This window comes from Leptonotus elevatus, chromosome 19, assembly GCF_054856555.1.
Source record: "Leptonotus elevatus isolate MCC_2025b chromosome 19, RoL_Lele_1.0, whole genome shotgun sequence".
In the NCBI taxonomy this organism is placed as follows: Eukaryota; Metazoa; Chordata; class Actinopteri; order Syngnathiformes; family Syngnathidae; genus Leptonotus; species Leptonotus elevatus.
The window spans coordinates 9,053,688-9,071,017 of NC_141257.1; the positions used below are offsets into that span (position 1 = coordinate 9,053,688).

At 41.1% G+C, this 17,330-nt stretch overlaps 1 protein-coding gene across 8 annotated transcripts in view; it reads right to left on the bottom strand.

Moving 5' to 3' along the window:
- The window catches only part of trps1 (trichorhinophalangeal syndrome I), a 160,002-nt gene that overhangs the window by 59,000 nt on the left and 83,672 nt on the right, over nt 1-17,330 (bottom strand). For all 8 annotated transcript variants that reach the window (XM_086063259.1, XM_086063263.1, XM_086063256.1 and 5 more), the window contains one exon: nt 3,444-3,877. In XM_086063259.1, coding sequence (XP_085919385.1) covers nt 3,444-3,456 — 13 coding nt within the window. In that variant the 5' untranslated portion in view covers nt 3,457-3,877. The remainder of the gene's footprint in view (nt 1-3,443; nt 3,878-17,330) is intronic.

A 17,330-nucleotide genomic window follows, 5' to 3' on the forward strand; every position in this document is an offset into this window, starting at 1 on the left:
GGAGGCAAACGCAGCGTGCAGGATCAGGCTAGAGTAGCCGAGTTCACGCTGAACCAAGAGTCGGGTTAGTGTGCCCACTGGCAGAGGTTTCAAACCTAATCTGATTAAGGCATTTTAGCCCAGCCCGGCTAGGAACAGCCGGAGACAAATGGAGCGGGCCTTGGAAATCTAGGTTAGACCCACTGGCCCTGCTTTTGTCTGGTTACTATTTTTTCTGATTATGGCTTTCCTGCAGGGGCGTCAAGGAAAGCTCTCACCAATATTAGCTCGGCCAACACAAATTCACTTATTTGTTGATTTTTTTTATTTATTTTTTTAAATACATATCCTCAGTTTTTTATAGAACTCGCCTTTTTAGAATTTCTGTAAAGTGACAGAAAAAGTCTGAAAAATACTGACAACAGTATGAATGCATGGTATTATACTGTAGCGTCTCTTTAATTGCAATTAAAAATGGTTAGCCATAAACCGAAAAAGAAAAAAAATTTGCTGTCCGTTCAACTAAACTTCCACAAAACGGAAGTTCACCAATCACAAATCAAAGCAGGAGTGGATAGAACAGATAGCTGCGTACATTTGCTGCAGCTGATCGTTTTGCCAAACTGGGACTAAACAGTGGCATTTCCCACCGGCACATGCCACGCCTGGAACGTTGGCAGACTCTGCACCATTGGTGTATTGGTGTGATTCGTTGCGTTTATAGCACTATATTTTTAAGGGATGTTTGAAATGCGCATGCTTGAAATGCTTTTAACATTTTGTGATCCTGGTTTGTGGTATTTGTATGGTTTAGTTTACCCTCATGCTCCTATTGTTGCAGACGCGATCCACTGTTTTTTTTGTCGTTTCAAAATAGCACCTAAAAAAATAGAATGTGACACTTAACCCAAAATTGCATGTTCAATATGGAAACTTGGTACACCTCTGTACTAGCTCAATTTAGCTGTAGACCTGGAATTAATAAATAATAGTGTTGCAATATGCATGCCATGCAAGTAGTAGGCCATTTTGTAAAGAAACAGAAAAACACTTAGCTCGGTTCAGGATACGGTCATACTGACATAACAATGGTGGCACTTTCCATCCCTTTTAGTTCACAAACATATTGGTTTGGCTGCATAAAAAATAAAACGGTGAGATTTGTGTTCCAAAATTCCCATAAAGCCAACATGGTTATGTCGATTTTGCAGTTTTCTCCTAATTACGGTGAATTATTTTTGACACCCTTAATTCATAGGAGCTCTCATCTCCTAATTACCAACAAGATACATGTCCCGCCCACCCCAAACTGCGCAACTGACCTGGGGAAAGTCACGTCAACAGCGACCGCAATGAAAGCGCGCTGTGCTTACTCCAGTCGAGTAACTTCATCAATTATGAAATCACACGCACACATCACACAACGGCAAACGCACATTTGTCATTTCGACGCTTGATTGATTCTGCGTCCTTTAAACAAGTCGATCATTAGCAAACTAACAAATTAAGTCATTAATTGTAGTGATGTCTGGCGACAACGCCTTTATCCATCTTTGTCTGCATAATTTAGATGCCTCTGCCAGGTAAATAATTGTTTGTGGGACAAAAATTGAAAAAAAAATAGTACTTCAAGATTGAGCGAGGAGGTGAGTGCAGTGAGGGTTAACAGGCTTGCTACTGGATGATGCATTGGCACTTGTTGTTCCAAACACTCATTATGCAGCACTGAAGGAACATGAGTGTTTTATGCACTACATTGATGGCAACTGGTAACTTACAGCGTGAACTCAAAAGTCGAATGCCTTAAAGGGAAAATTAAGAAAAATAAATTAGCAAAAAATTAATAATGCAGTTTTTTGAGGAGTTGAACTTTCCCTCACTTCAAATGAAAGATACGAAATTTGTTAATGACACAAAAGTTCTCAACTATAGGCACCATTTTTCTGGCGGAAAAAAGACTATACACCAAATTAAATATTGAAAATGTGCCAACAAAATGAAACAAGAAACACATCTGCCGGTTACCATCTGGGGGAAACCTTTCGAAAGGGTGGTCGCACCAGTGCAACCTCTTCTTTTTTAGGTGTACCATTGAGAAATGAGTGTGCCTGGGCGCTCAAATTTGTCTCTGTCTAGAGCCCTGCTAGCTATAGCTTACCGGTATGTTAACGGGATAGCTTGTTTTGCCGATCAACTAAATTGCCGCATGACTGAACGAATTGTGGTCCCGCTGTTTATTTGGTGCTAGGTTTACTGTGATGTAATGTTGGTAAAAACAACAACAAACATTGAAAATATTCAACAAGAGTCAAACAGAGACGTAGCACTGACCATGCCGCACGTACAGGGCCATCATGTGCATGCGTATGTGCGTGCATTTTGAATGACAGTCCGACTTAACTTTTAGACTCTATCGAATTGTCTCCACTTGACATTCCTTTGTTTCTTTTTTCACAAACTGCACAAAAACATGTTCCAAATCCGACTCGTCCCGGCGACATCAAAGCTGTCGCACTGCCGCAACACACAGGCACGCACATGCAACCGCGCGCATGTACGCACACGCAAGTATGCGCACGCATAGACAGTCACAGACATAAGCGCGCACGCAAACCACAGCTAAAAGCATCAAGCGGTTAAAAGCAACCCGCCCTTGCTGAATAACATCACCGAGCAAAAGCCACCGTACCACATAATGAAAAACATACAAACTCACACACACACGCTCACGTGCTTAAAAGGGCTTGTGTGTATCCCGTCCCATATGTTCAGGGTTGTCCTAATCATTTATCTAAACACACAATGACAGAAAAAGTCATCAAAAGTCTTTCTCTTTTTTTTTTCTCCCCACTTTTTTGGACAGACCGGGGCGGGGGTAACTTTCATCACATGTAACTATGTATTCAATATGATGGGCGGACTGGACAAACAAATATATCAATAAATAAAGAGCACAAATAGAAAACAAATATACAATTTCGAGTGGTGTAAAGAGTGAAAAAAGTAATAAGGAATTTTTATATATATATATATTTTATTTTTATTTATTTTTTTAAACAATAATAAATAAATGTAAAAAAAGCAATCAACCATTTTGACACATGCACTGTAAAAAGGAACAAATGAAGCAAATGTATTTTTTGTCCACAAGAATTAATATATTACTTCAATGTAATTCCATGTACCGGTACTCATTGAGAAAAATAACTCATTGCTGTGGCATTTTTATCAATTATGGAGGCTAAATATAAATAATAATAGCGCAGTTTATATTATTGATGACCCCACTTTAATTACAACGCAGACAGCTGATTATTTGCATATTAAATCTTGTTCGAGTATTAAAAATGAAGGGATCTGTCATATGATTTTGAGTAATTGAGATAATTTGGGGCTTTTTTCCCCCATCAGATTATGATTCATGGTACTGTAGGAGTATTTAAAAATACATGTAAATGTCTTACCTCTGCTGGTCATCAGGTTATAAAAACAACATGCCTGGGCATCGGTTCTGTTCAAGCGGCTCAGTTGGACCCCAGCGGTTCCGCTCTGATAATAAGAAGCCACCCCACCCGCAAAAAAAAAAAAAAAAGTGGAGCTCAGGCTATATCCAAGTGCCCCTTTCTCAGCAGGCCCGCATAGCTCCACGCAGGTCCATGGCCGCCAAGCCTTCAGCTTCTATCAATTTTTGGGAGGGGGTTAGGAGGGTCTTAAACTCCACATAGCATCCGCTCGCTCTGGTCCACCGCTGCTGGTGCTGTTACGCGTCACAGCTTGGTGGAGTGTGTTGTAGATCCACAGGAGAAGTTTTAAAACAGGTGGCGGTCCGGTCTCCGCTGTGGTTTAGATCCTCACTTGTCAATTTTGTGGAGCTTCAAAAAAAAGCCGCATTTAGCACCTGGAACAAGGCAGAAAGACAAATGGGTTCAGATTTTACATGCAATGGCGTTTTATATTGGGACGTCTTGTCCAGATTTTACGGGAAACAATTTTCCCCTTGACTCTCAAATTGAGTGGTGTGCGGCGTAAGGAAAAATAGTTTTGTGCCAGTGTGACTGCAGCGTAGACGGATAGATCGAATCTATCCCACAAACGAGAGCCAGACGCTATCGAAGTACGGCGGTCTGTGACATTTGTGCTACATCAAAACTACAAGGAAAGATGGCCTCAATATGGTTGATGGTACACACCGAGCCATTGCCGACAAAACTCAATGTCATATTTGAAGATGACGTACATTTTTTCACACTTTTGTACAAATAAATTAAAATTATTTTCACCTTAAAATTCTACGTGCAACACCCAATTAATATATTTTTTTAAGGTATCTGTATTCACAGCCTTCAGCCTCAAATATTTTTCAATGAGGCCACAAGCTCCGCATAATAGTGCTCCAGCTATCAACTATAGTTAGAATCAGTTATTGATTATCCCATCAATAACTCAGATAAAAACAAATGTTATTCTATTAAACAGCAAACTGTGTATGGCCTGGCCTGGTGAGTGATGTGGGAGTCAGCTCAAGATTGCAGTAGGCTGTTAACTGGCTAACTGTTAGCTCGTCTGCATGTCAAATACATGATGTGCACGTGTTTGTGTTTAATTTATTTATTTATTTATTTTTACTATTTTATAATAAAGCGATTGAAAGAGTATTGGTGGCTGTGTCTATCCATGTTCTAGCTAGCGGTGGTGGCTATATGAAATTAACACTGATACCTTTTGTTGGCAATTGTAGATTCTATTCTATTCTGAGATCTTTACGGATAGGATCGTCAATTAAAAAAATAAAAAGTTGTTTTTTTTAACGTCACTATGGGATGTTGGTTGTGTGTACCATTTTTATTTTGAGCTCGTGTTTAAAATACAATGCCTGCCCTCGCCGTGGCAAAACTCACATACATCCACGTGCCTTTTCAACTTTTGTCTGGATAGTAGAAAACAACGGCAGCGGCCCTTCGAGACTGCGAGCGAGTTATTATGTGAAAACAGATATGGGGCATTTTGGAGGAGAAACAGAAGATTGCTGGCGAGAAAAGTCAAGCGCATTATGAGTCATTACAGAAATTATGACTCATTTTCAGACCTTCCCATCAAAAAGTGGTACCGTGAGTGTGTTTTTAGGCAACAAAAATCACACTTGAAGGTTATTATGTTGTGATACACAGGGCTCTATTTTGTATGATTTATTTAAAACATGTCTATCATAAGAATTGCTGTTCCACACAAACAATCGACATGCTTCAGTTTGTTGCACGCTTAACCACAGAGCAGCTTTTTTGTGCAAAGGGAGAAGCATACAAAATAGCTCCAAGTGTAAACTACAACTAAAAGGCCAATTTAGGAAAACAGAAGCTAGAAGAAAGTCATTGGTATTATAACAAGCTGGAAGTTATTATGAACTATGAATATGCTTTTGGTGGAAAGATACAGGCACAATAACACAAAGCGCACTGATGAAAAGAAGGGAGTAGCATACAATATATTATCGCCGAAAAACCCAATTCTAGCTGCACGACAGACAAAAGGTGGTATTACGGCAAACTAAGAAAAGGGAGAACGCAATTATAGGTCAAGTATAAACTTTATCAGACAATCCAATTGTGGATGGAAAAGGCGCAATAGGAATTGATCTGGAAATGACGAGTCACTGAGTTTTGTCAAGCCCGTCTACTATGTGAGCTGCTGTGTGACGTTTCAAACAAATCCACACGCTTCCGGTTATTGCAAGCTTGACCACATAATAGCTTCAGCCATTAGTGTCTTTTATGGGGGGGGGGGGGGGGGGCACTCACAACAGGAAAATAAGTGATTGAGGGGAGGGGTTTACTTCCCCATCAAATGTCGGAATATTTTCCCCGAGGAGCCCCGACTGGGTCTCGCGGCTCCTCATTCATTTATACTCAATCACAGTTCCTCTGTTTTTCTCTTTACCGCCTTCTCTACCGTGACTTATCTCCATCCTTTCCACTCGTGTTCCTCCATTCACTTTTCTAATCTCTTTCCATCGCTCTGTCTTTCCCATCAATCCGTCACTGAGCTCCCTGACAAACTTTGCGTGATTCCCGCCTGTTTTTCCAGGGCACACTCACGCGCACACCATACATACAGATGTCTTCCCACCACGGCGCAGCCACCGCCTCCTGTGCTCCACAGCCGTGTGTGGTCCGGTCCGACTATAGGCCGTTACATTGTCCCAGACAGGTCAGGTCGCGTCACTAGCCGGCAGACGAGGGGGAATGGGTAACTTGACTTGGTGGGGGGCTGGGAGGGATGTTTGTTTTTCTGTTTCCAATTTGGTTCGGCCCGGAGGAACTCCACACTCAAACGCACCATTCATGACGGCCCGACGCACGCAATTACACGCAAACGCCCGCACGCTCACACGCAGAATAGGCGTAGAAGAATGTATAGGTGCACAACACGTCATCACAAAAGTACAGTTATCACATAAACACACACCAGTCTTGTATCCAAGAAGCGCAAAGCAACGAGTAGCCATTACACGCAATCAGAAGCCAGAAGAAATGGATGTGTTGAAACGGCACGCACAAATTGAAATCGATTAAGTGACTGGTAAGATTCCAAACGAAGTTGATTAATCATGTGCAGCACAGTAAACAACTGGTTAACACATATGCCTCACAATTCTGAGATTTTGTGTTCAAATCTCAGGTTGGGCCTTCTAGTTGGTTCTTCTGACCATTATGCCTTCCTCCTTCATTCCCTCCCCCCAAATAAAAAAGTTTGGTTGGTTAAAGGCTCCAAATTGTCCAGAGGTGAATGGTTGTTTGTCAATATATGCGTATTGCGATTGACTAGTAGCAACCAACCAGTCCAGGGCGTATCCCTTTTCTCGCCCAAAGTCAGCTCAGCTGGGATAGGCAGCACAACAGAAAGATAATTAATGACAAGAAGCAATTATGATTGTTTTGTTTTGAAGTTGTTAAAAATAAAAAGGCTACACGTCAGCTATTGGAAGGCGAGCTACCGCCACTCTTTAGTTTTACGTTCCTAAGACGCTTACCTTGAACCATCAAACGGTTCATTCGTTTCTAAATAGCCAACAACCAGTTAAAATGGCAATGCGGTCAAAATTATAAATATGCATGAGTTCCCAGCCAAAACGGTTGTACTCAAAAAGTTTGTTTGATTTGACTTTTAAAGCATTTAAGATAAGGGATACTTAACTCATTGAGCCATTTTCAGCAACAAAAAGTTAATATTCTGTCCCGACTGAATTTGATAACTTCATTATTTTTCATGTAGAATTAATACATTTTAAAACCATTCTTTCCACTTGCTGTTGACTGAAGATGACATCACGTGTGCTGAGGAAGTAGGTAACGACCTGTGATGGTTCAGTTTGCTGACCAAACCCAGAAAACAGGTGAGCCACGATTGGCCGTTACCTACTTCCTCAGCTCAGGTGATTTCATCTTCAGTCGACAGCAAGTGGAAAAATTAGTCTTTAAAGGTATTAATTGTTCATAAAAAAAAAAAGAGGTTATCACATTAATTATAGACAAAATATTTTACTGTTGAAAATGGCTCAATGAGTCAAGTACCCCAATTAAGACACACACTCCACCAATGAGAGGGCAGAATGCACCAAATTTCACATTCATTTCAAACATTCCATCAGATGCTATAGCTAGCCTTGCTATTTGTACTTACAGTAGCAGAAGTCTGGGTTCAAATAAGCACAAAAAATTTATATGGAGAATGGATATTAAAAAAAAAAAATTTAAGTTACATTTTACATACTATGACCCATTAAAAACTTGAATGTGTCAAAAGAAAGCAATATTTTATAGTCATGAAAGCCCCAGTGTGAAAACTAAACATGCATAAAGCTACTGAACATTTTTTGGCTATGCCCGTTAGTGCAACTTGCTCAAAAAAGAAGAAGAAGAAAAAAGTCTAATCAATGGAATACTATTTTATGAGATGACAAGCAGATGCATCCCTGGCAGAGTTCAAGAAAAACCGTGCTCAAACAAGAATAGCCAAATAATGTCTGGTTGTGCCCCTGGTTTTGCCCGTGGCTGCCGAGACTGCTTTCCAACTCTCGGCGGCCCAGACAGACAGAGCGTATATTCATCCTTGGCTACGCAGGCGAGCTGCATAAATCAACAGGTATCTCAGCACGGTTAAGACGCTGCCGCTTAAAAAAGAAAAAAAAAAAGAAATAAAACAAATTACAGAGAACAAACTTTTTTAGCAGTAATCGTAGGCGTCATGGAAGGAACTTGTAGCGGGCATAAATCAACATGTTGATTGTTGACTCTCTCGTCTCGTCTATCTGTCTCTTTTTCCCCTTCAGAAATTATGAAAAACAAACCAAAGTCATGCCAAAGGAACACACACAAGATGTCCGCGTGCCAAAGTCGACCAGGTAATTAAGACGATTTGGAAGTGCACCCACACACATGTGCACTTGTCTGTCTGGCTAATCTCAAACATGACATCACTCGCACACAAGTCGTCCACAGAAAAAGACGGAAAAGAAAAAGGAGGGCCATGTAGCGCCGTAGTGCACATGCACCGACAACTCTTCGCCGCCTGTGTAAACACACAAACACGCACACTTTTCCACTCCCGCAGAAGCGGACGTTTCCTGCAGAAGCAGCCCCTCACCACCACCACCACCCTCTCCGACTGACGGGAAATGTATCTGGACAAACTTAACGTGCACACGCGCAGACGCGCAGCGGAACGTTTGCTGGGCCACAATGTTGACTTTTATATTCGCTTGCAGAGGCGAGCGGAGCGCCGTTTCTCTACTATCGGGAAGCAGGAGCGGGGGTGGGATTTTCTCTTTCCCGGTGATGTTAATTTCAAAGCTGGGCATCTTCACTCGAGAGCCACAAGTTGTCACACTGTCTCGAATGTTTGGCAGTGGACTTTTCCCATCCAATTCGAATGGGCACACACGCACTGACAATCGGGCCAAATTTGTCGGCAATGGCCCCATTCTCAGATGTCTCGAAAAGATCATATTGAGTGATCTGCAGTGTGGGTTTCTCATTTTTTCCACCTGAATTGGCTTGAAAATGGTCGGGATGACAGTCACAAATACTAGCCATGTTCAATATTTACTATTACAAATCCTTAAGCTGCGTACATGCATACTGACGAGTTACAATCATGTTCAGATTCGGCCTGATTCAGAAAAGGGCCGATTATCGGCTGTGTCTGAAAGACTATACTCAGCGATTATACTGTAGTTTGGTGTTAAAGTTGATTTTTTTTTTCTCTTCCTGATCTGCTCAGAATGTCAGCGCTGACAATCCTAATTGTTAAACCTGTTTAATATTTACGATCATTTAGTCTGAAATGGATTTAATATTACACAGTTACCAACGATCACAACGTTTGAGTAGCCCTCCTTTGCGATCGAAATCAGCAAAGGCCTGATTGTCAGAACGATTAACCTGAGCGACTATCATGTAGTGTGTTAAGAGTGATTTTTCCTTCCTGATCTGCTTGGAAAATGGTCAAGGCCGATAACTGTAAAATGTTAAACCGGTTCCATATTTACGATTGCGAATACGAAAGCTGGGTTAACAAATCAACAACCATCAGGCCTGACTGGAGCCCGATTCAACACTTGTACGTAAAAAAAAGTCTGCCAAGTTCAGAGTGTCAGATGTTGTCAATGATCATTTTTGAGCGATTCTGTGGTGTGGGGTGTGTTAATACTTTTTTCCTCCTGATCTGGTTGGAAAACGATCAGGGTTGACAATCGTAAATGTAAAACCTATTTCAATAGTTTAAGACCCCCTACGATTGGTTGGCTGACCAGTCTTGGGTGTAGCCCACCTCTCATGCAAAGTCAGCTGGGAAAGGCTCCAGCTCACTAGCATTACTAAAAATAAGTGGTATGATGGACAAATGAATGACTCTTTCAATACCATATTACATCAACTCCAATTGCAGATGAATTAATCAATTATTATGCCCATTCCTAAACCAGACAGGCCTATTTATATGCGTGTTCATTCCCTCCATTACCAGCACAACCATTTCCGCAAATCACCAAAAAACAACAAAACAGGTGCAGTCCATGCAGCTGCCATCGGATATTATAGCCCGCCACCTCGACTAATTCCATTTAAGCATCCCCGGCGCTGAATTTAAGCGAGCTCAGTCAATTCAAAAGAATTTTGGGGAGGCAGAGTGGGCCGCAAATAACTGTAATGGGACGCTTCTTCGGATGTGGTTATTAAGCAGATTACATTTGCATAATCATCTGTAGAGACTTCTAATGGCGCTATGGTTTAGACTCGCTCCAATGCGGTTTCCTCTTGCCCGCAACACTTCCTTGACACATTTTCTCCATCCGTATTCAAAAATTAAAATGGTGGAACATCAAACACTGCGCTCCAATTGCAGTGCAGGAATTAGCCATAAAATAAGAAGAACAAAGAAAGGACAAAGACAGCTTTAGCACGTGAATATCAACTTTTTACCACCACAACGTTGCACTTTGCTCAGACTTCACATATATTTTGGGGAAGAAATACTAAGCCACAACGAATTAGCTTATGTCACAACAACCTTTTTTGGTTGTGTTTAAATCTACTAAGCCCAGTAAATGCAGTAAATATATTTTTTCTTTTTAAGTGACTCATCGGTGTAAAAGCATTTCCTTTTTATGAAATAAATAAAATCTTATGATTGAAATGCTGTTTTGTCTTTTTTTTTTTTTTAAGAGGTGAAAGAATGCATGATTGTCATAGCGAGGTGAAATTGGCCTCAGCGGACAAGCGAGAGGACAACTTTTTGTGTGTGTGTGTGTGTGTGTGTGGGGGGGGGGGGGGGGGTGAAACAGTAGTAAAAAGCCTAAAAGCCATGTTGCAGAACAAACGCAGCGCACCCCCCCACCGAGCTATTCCTCTCTCTCACACACACGCACACACACACGCACACAAGTAAATTTAACTGTCAGCCGTAAAGTTTTCAACTATAGCAAGTGATCCTTTCCCCTTTATTTCCCTCCTCCTCTCACTCCTGTCTATGCTAATGAGCTCCTTTGCTTGTTCATCTGCCCTTCCGTCCTTCTTACCTTACCTCAGATTTGTCCTTTTTCCTAATGGTCTTAATGTTTGCGTGCACACTCGTCGTCCTTCCGGACGGTCAAATTGAATGGCCAATATGGATATCTACTTTCCACTTATTTTCTTTAACTTCTTGACACATTCCTTCATCAAAGGAAAGCTTCCTCATCCCTCCCACTTTCACCAAACACTCTCCCTCGCACCCTACCCTGACCGTGGGCCTCGGACACCCGCCACCTCGCCTTCCTACCACAAAGACCCCCAGATGTGTGCCCCCTTTCATTTCCATTTCAAAAAAAAAAAATAGTTGGGGGACCAACTCCCTTCTGCTTGACATCCAATCGATGCACCCACTTCACACACTAACACACATTGCAAAACCCATCAACACAAAAAAAGCAAGACAAATGTACTGAAGTAATAAGATTTTTACACACACAAAAAGTGCTCGTAAATAAGATAGATATCCTGCAACATTTTGTGGAAATGTTTTTATTTTCCAGACTTTACAACAAACACTACAATTCGCCCTAAATCCGCACTAGTTAGCACAAAAAAATCATAATGACTCATTAAAATGTACAAATTCCAACAGCATTATCAAGAGAAAAAAGGCTCAGACTATTGACAGTCAAAAATGTTCATTGATAAAAAGTTGTCTGAATCACTGGAACAATTGCTTGAATGGCAGCTTTATCTAACAGGAAATGTACAAAAAGTGCTTACAGCTAGACAACTTTCCAGCCGCATTGTCTATCCTGCTGCCACACAATGCACAAATATGACAACAAAAGAGATTACATTTTGCATTGTTTGCTACATAAACAATATACTTCACCCTACAATTCATCATTAGCGCTAAATTGTGTTTATTATCTTCATAGGACTTACTGGTCAAAATGTACAAATTCTGACAAAATTCTCACGAGACCAGGTTCGGGCTAAGCTTATTGACAGCTAATAAAAATATCCATTGATGCATAGTTGCCTGAATCCCATCCGAACACAGCCAGTTCAATAGTTAACGTGGTTATTACTTGTTTTCATTGTGGTTCTTCACTCTTTTCGACAAACCGCCTCCACGAAGCAGGAGTTGCTGCACTTTTGAAAACTCTCCCCTAAAGTGTAGGCAGCGCACAACACAGCAATAAGTGTTGCTGCTGCTGCTGTTGTTGTTAGTGTTGAGTGCAGCTAATGGTTACATAACTGAGTGTTTAGTAATTGGCCACATTAAGGAGCTGTTCTTCTGGGCGAGCAGAAGAAAGACGGTCCTCTGTCCTGTCAGAAAGTTTCGGCAATCATTGTTTTTAAACAAATGAGCAGACTTTCAGAAGGTCAACAAGAAACTTAGATTCCCTTCAGCCATTAGGGGCCGGCATAAGTGCCACCATAAATTAAATTAATCTATTAGTTATTTAATGGGATCGCTCTAAACGTTCTGCAATCTTATTTTAATACCAGAGCCATATTGAGCTGTTAGGATTAATTGCGCAACTGCGCGGATGGAGCTCACCTTCCCATAGAAGACGTTTGTTATTTTATAGACAACCACCTGAAAGACTGAATCGAAAGTGTCTCAACCAAGTAGTGTACTCCATTTTGTCTTAATAGCTTCAAGCTGCTGTTACTTGACTTCAAATAAATACTGTACATTTAAAACAACAAAGTTGCAAACAAAATCAATAGGCGGCTATTATTCCCATCCTTACTTAGATTTAGCACTTCCAAATTACTACCAAAAAAATCCTTATGGGTTGTGTTTCCAATCCAGTAAAGAACTGGAGGTAAACTACTAATTGATCTTCTGTCATGATTGCTATCAAACCCAAATGGTTTCAGTCTATTCTCAAAATAAAGGACACTGGTCCAGTATTTTTGTGGGGAATTATATCGTAACTTCTACATCGGAAAAAAAGTCCGAAACAAAACAATCTAAAAGTCTACTTTTGACATAAAGTTAGAAGGCCACCAGCGTCCGCCAAAGTTCATGTTCCTTGGAGAGAAGGCCTGAGGGCATCAGCTCCAACTTCCAGCGGTTTCTGCCTTTTTGGGTTTTCTCTCCGGCTCTTTGTCAAAATGTCAAGCTGGACCAGAGGCAAGCTGAGCGGACAAGCCAGGACGAGCGGCCTCGCAGCCAGCTCCATTTTCGAGAAAAGAGGGGGGAAAAAACTGTCATTTCAAATCCGAGCTACAATTAGCCTGGACAACATAAAACGTCTGCTCCTTGTTTTGTAGACAGAATGGCTGACCTGCCCATTTCAGAGAGGACCAAGACTACATTGAAACAGTCGCCAGATGTTTTTAGCCAGACTACAATGCTAATGGGGTCGAGCGTTTGTGTGTGCAAGTGCGTGTATGAGCAAATGGTTTAAAAAGCAGCTGAAATAAACGACCACCTGTAAACTTTACTATTCGAAACAATGTACAGTGAACCCCGGTTCAAAGCAGGGGATACGTTCCAGACGCACTCATTGAAGGTGAAAATATGCGCTAAACGGAGACAATGTCGTTTTGGTATCGTTTTACTTAACCCTCCCATACGACTTAACACACACGTGTAAAAGATAAAATACTGAGAGAAAAAAGGAGTTTTTTCGGTGCTCATTCAAATCAGCAGTGAGATTAAAACTTACTATAAAATTATTGGACTACCTATAATATTGACGTTTGTACAAAAACCATACATCACGATTGACGATAGATATTTCGCCCTGCCTTTTTCAAGCTCCGGGACAATACATTCCATTCATCGGTCGATGGGGAAAGGACAAGGAAAGTGGTGACCAAATCATACCGTGGTTAGCTCAGCTGAACTTAACCGCTAAGGAAAAACTTCGCTAAAGAAACAGCACCTTTAAATCAACAGTAAACAACAAAGACTACTAATTATCAGCCCTTGAAAGTCAACGCCTGATCCTACAAGCTACTACAAGTCGTGCTGGATGTACCTGCATTAAAACAAGCGGATACGTCCTCAAAAGAAGCACACGGGCAGAATGCGGCACTTGAGGGGAAAAATAGCTCAGTACTTTTCCCATCAGCCTTTTCGGGTTCCAACAAAAAGAAACTTACAACTTGATCACATTCAGGCCACTTGCGCCTCGGTCACATTTTCCAAAGCTAATTTCACTGTCTCTCTGTCTGATGGCTTAATGTGGGAAAAACCAGAGGAAATTACCGTCAAGGGGCTGCACTCATGGGAAAGCGTCGAGTCCTGTAATGCGAACTCATAACACCAAAGCATGAATATCTTAATTGTGCATTGATGACTTTGAACGACGACACAGGGTTTGACGCTATGCAGAGGCTTTTTCAACCCACACTTAGACTTAATGTATTACAACAGACAAGAGTCAAAAAGAAATTTGCCAAGAAATGTGTGCCAGATTAACCAGTCAATAAAATCTCTTACAGCTCCTTAGTCTGACAATTGGCGACTTCTTGAAAATTGACTTGCGATCCATTTTGTGTCCTGACTATGAGGGAAACCCCATCTTTAAAACAGATAAAGGTATCTTTATTTCAAACTTAATAATTTGATATTACATCTGCCTAAAAATCAAAAAGAAAAAAGAAATTATGAATATTTGCTCATGTGTGTCCATTAGCATTTAGCGCACATATCAGGAAGAAAGTGATTTACACAAATATTGCGTCAACTAAAAATAGATTGTTTACAGCCCCAGTCAAATTTAAAAAAAAAAGGGGGGGTGGGGGTAACAAACCATTCCACGCAATAAACTGTTAGCTTTCTTGTGCGACTTTTATACAGCAATTCAGAAGCGAAAAGGAGGACGTTTGTAACCCATTTGCCGTCACCTGGCACTTGTAAACGCCTAAATCCACTCAGCCGCCGCTTTTATCAGCTTCCTCGGTGTCGTGACAGGAGAATTATTTACTCTCTGTGATCAAAGTGGCAGCAAGAAGAAGAAAAAAAAACTCCCATATTTGGGACGTCCCATGAAACGTGCAAAAAAACAAAAAAAAATCCCCTTAAACTAAGACCATGTGCGCGTTGCAGTCTGACGTTAAAAGCCTAAAATAAACAGAAACAGCACGGTGACAAACTCCAGAGGATGGCTTCGGTATTCTTAGCATTCACTCCTATAGCCTACCCTGAGAGCCAGACAACCTACAATGCAATCCATGCACATTTCATAATTAGCTAACGTGCTATACAGCTACCAGAGACAAAAAAAACATGTGTGCAGCTTGTAAACTCCATTGAAACAATTGCATCCCAGTGCGAGTTAGCCAAGTGCTATCGACAGAGCCACGCGCGCCAGGAGCCGCGCAAAAAAACGTTTGTCTAAGAATAAACTAGCCGAGACAAATGGGTGTTTTCCTTCATGAGCTACAGTGCTGTGTTAAATCAGATAAATAAAACACCGTCTTATTATTAGTTCTTACCATAAACAAGATTTGGAATGGTGTCGACAACCGTATGTGTACAGAAGTATAAATGAGAAAGGTGTCTTCAAAGAACAAATTATGTGTCTGATGTTTCGTGGAAGAAGGCTTCACACATCATCAGAAAAGGATGATGATGATTACAAAAAATTAATTACATGTTTAGTCTAGACGGATTTGCTGATATGAGCTTCCAAACCCCCACAAACTAAACCTTGAAATTACCCGGAACATCTAACAAAACCAACATGAAATTGGAATAACAAATGAAGCCTCAGGGGAACTTACACAAAATAAAAATGCTCATAGTAAATAACTGTTCAATCATACTTTAAAAAAAAAATACAATTAAAAAAAGCATGCCCCCAGAGGTGGTTTAGTTTCCAAGAAACAAAATACACAAGAACTGCAAAATCCTCACTAATTCAAATGTGAAACAATAATAGGACACCACCGTCATCGCATTTGCCTCTCATAATAAATGTGCAGCTCAGAGTATTTTCGAGGGCCTTCACGAGGCTTCACTCACATTGTTAAATTAGTAGTGTTACTCGGATGTCGACAACTGCTCGTGAAAGGCAACATTTTCCGCCACCCAGGTTCTGTGCCGTCACAGTCTGAAAAGTATTTTGTCATATAGGAATGAAAACTGTGATAACATTTCAGGCAGTTAAAACTGCCTCAAGTCAATAATCGTTACGACCGTTGTTAGTGATTCTGTTGGTTCTGATTTTACAATGTTGCGGTGTTTCATCGTTAACAAGGAATATTGGCAATACACCTTGTAATGCAATACACAGATGTGCTGACTAAGCAAATTCAGCTCATATACCGTACTATACAGAAGGTAGGGTGTTTTTTATGAAATGACACTAATGTATGTGTGACAGGTACTGTTCAAAAGTTAGGGGCTCACTTAATGATGTCGTGATTTTTTTTAAAGCACTGTTTTGTTTTTGTTACCAAATGAACCACATTCAGACTGTATTTCACATGAGTTTAATCTTATAAACACTAAACCTGTTAAAACTAATCACTAACATTCTGTAAACTGTTTAATTAACCGGCAAGAAAAGCACAGAATTTTTCAGCCTGTGGCTTTATGATTCATGTATATGCTAATTAATCCCATTCACCGTTTGCTTCTATGTAATATTGCAAGAAATGGTCCCTGGAAGGAATTTCAAACTGAGTCTTGAGCTAAAAACGCTAGCAAAGCCCTGTTGGAAACTTTCAAGCAATTTCTACACAAATGACAAACTTGTTTAAATGCATACTGTCAGATGCGAATTACCTAGTGTCGTACTTCATGAAGCTCCACGGGATCTTGGTCACCACCATCTAGCCTCAAAAGTTGCACGGGCCAGGAGTAATGTCTACTTTCGCTCCCCATCGGCCTCCCCCCGTAACGCCGGGCTGCTCGGAAGCGACCAAAAGACAAACGCGCGGCTGCCCGCAAAATCACTACAGTTGTTCCTCCGTGTCGTACAGCGCGTCAAACCGTCAATAAAACGACGGCGAGATGCATTCCAGCGCTTGCGACTTCCCCTCCTCGCTCCCGAGTCCGAGGCTCTCGCTCTTCTCTCCCAACGCGACCAGAAAACTTTCTCCTCGGCCCAGTTGCACCGCAGAGGCTTCACATCTTGCAGCCATATGAGTAATCCGTGGTTGTCTCCATAACGCGCACACACACACACACACAAAAGTGCTGTGTTCTCTCCCACACACACACACACACACACATACGGGAAAGAGTTTTATAAGCAGACGTTCTATTTAAGAGGTCATCAACTGGTTTGAGGTTTAATAGTGGCTTCGAACAAGGCCGTGAGACAATAATATCCAGTGTCTGGAAGGAAAAGGAGCAACATTTGACAT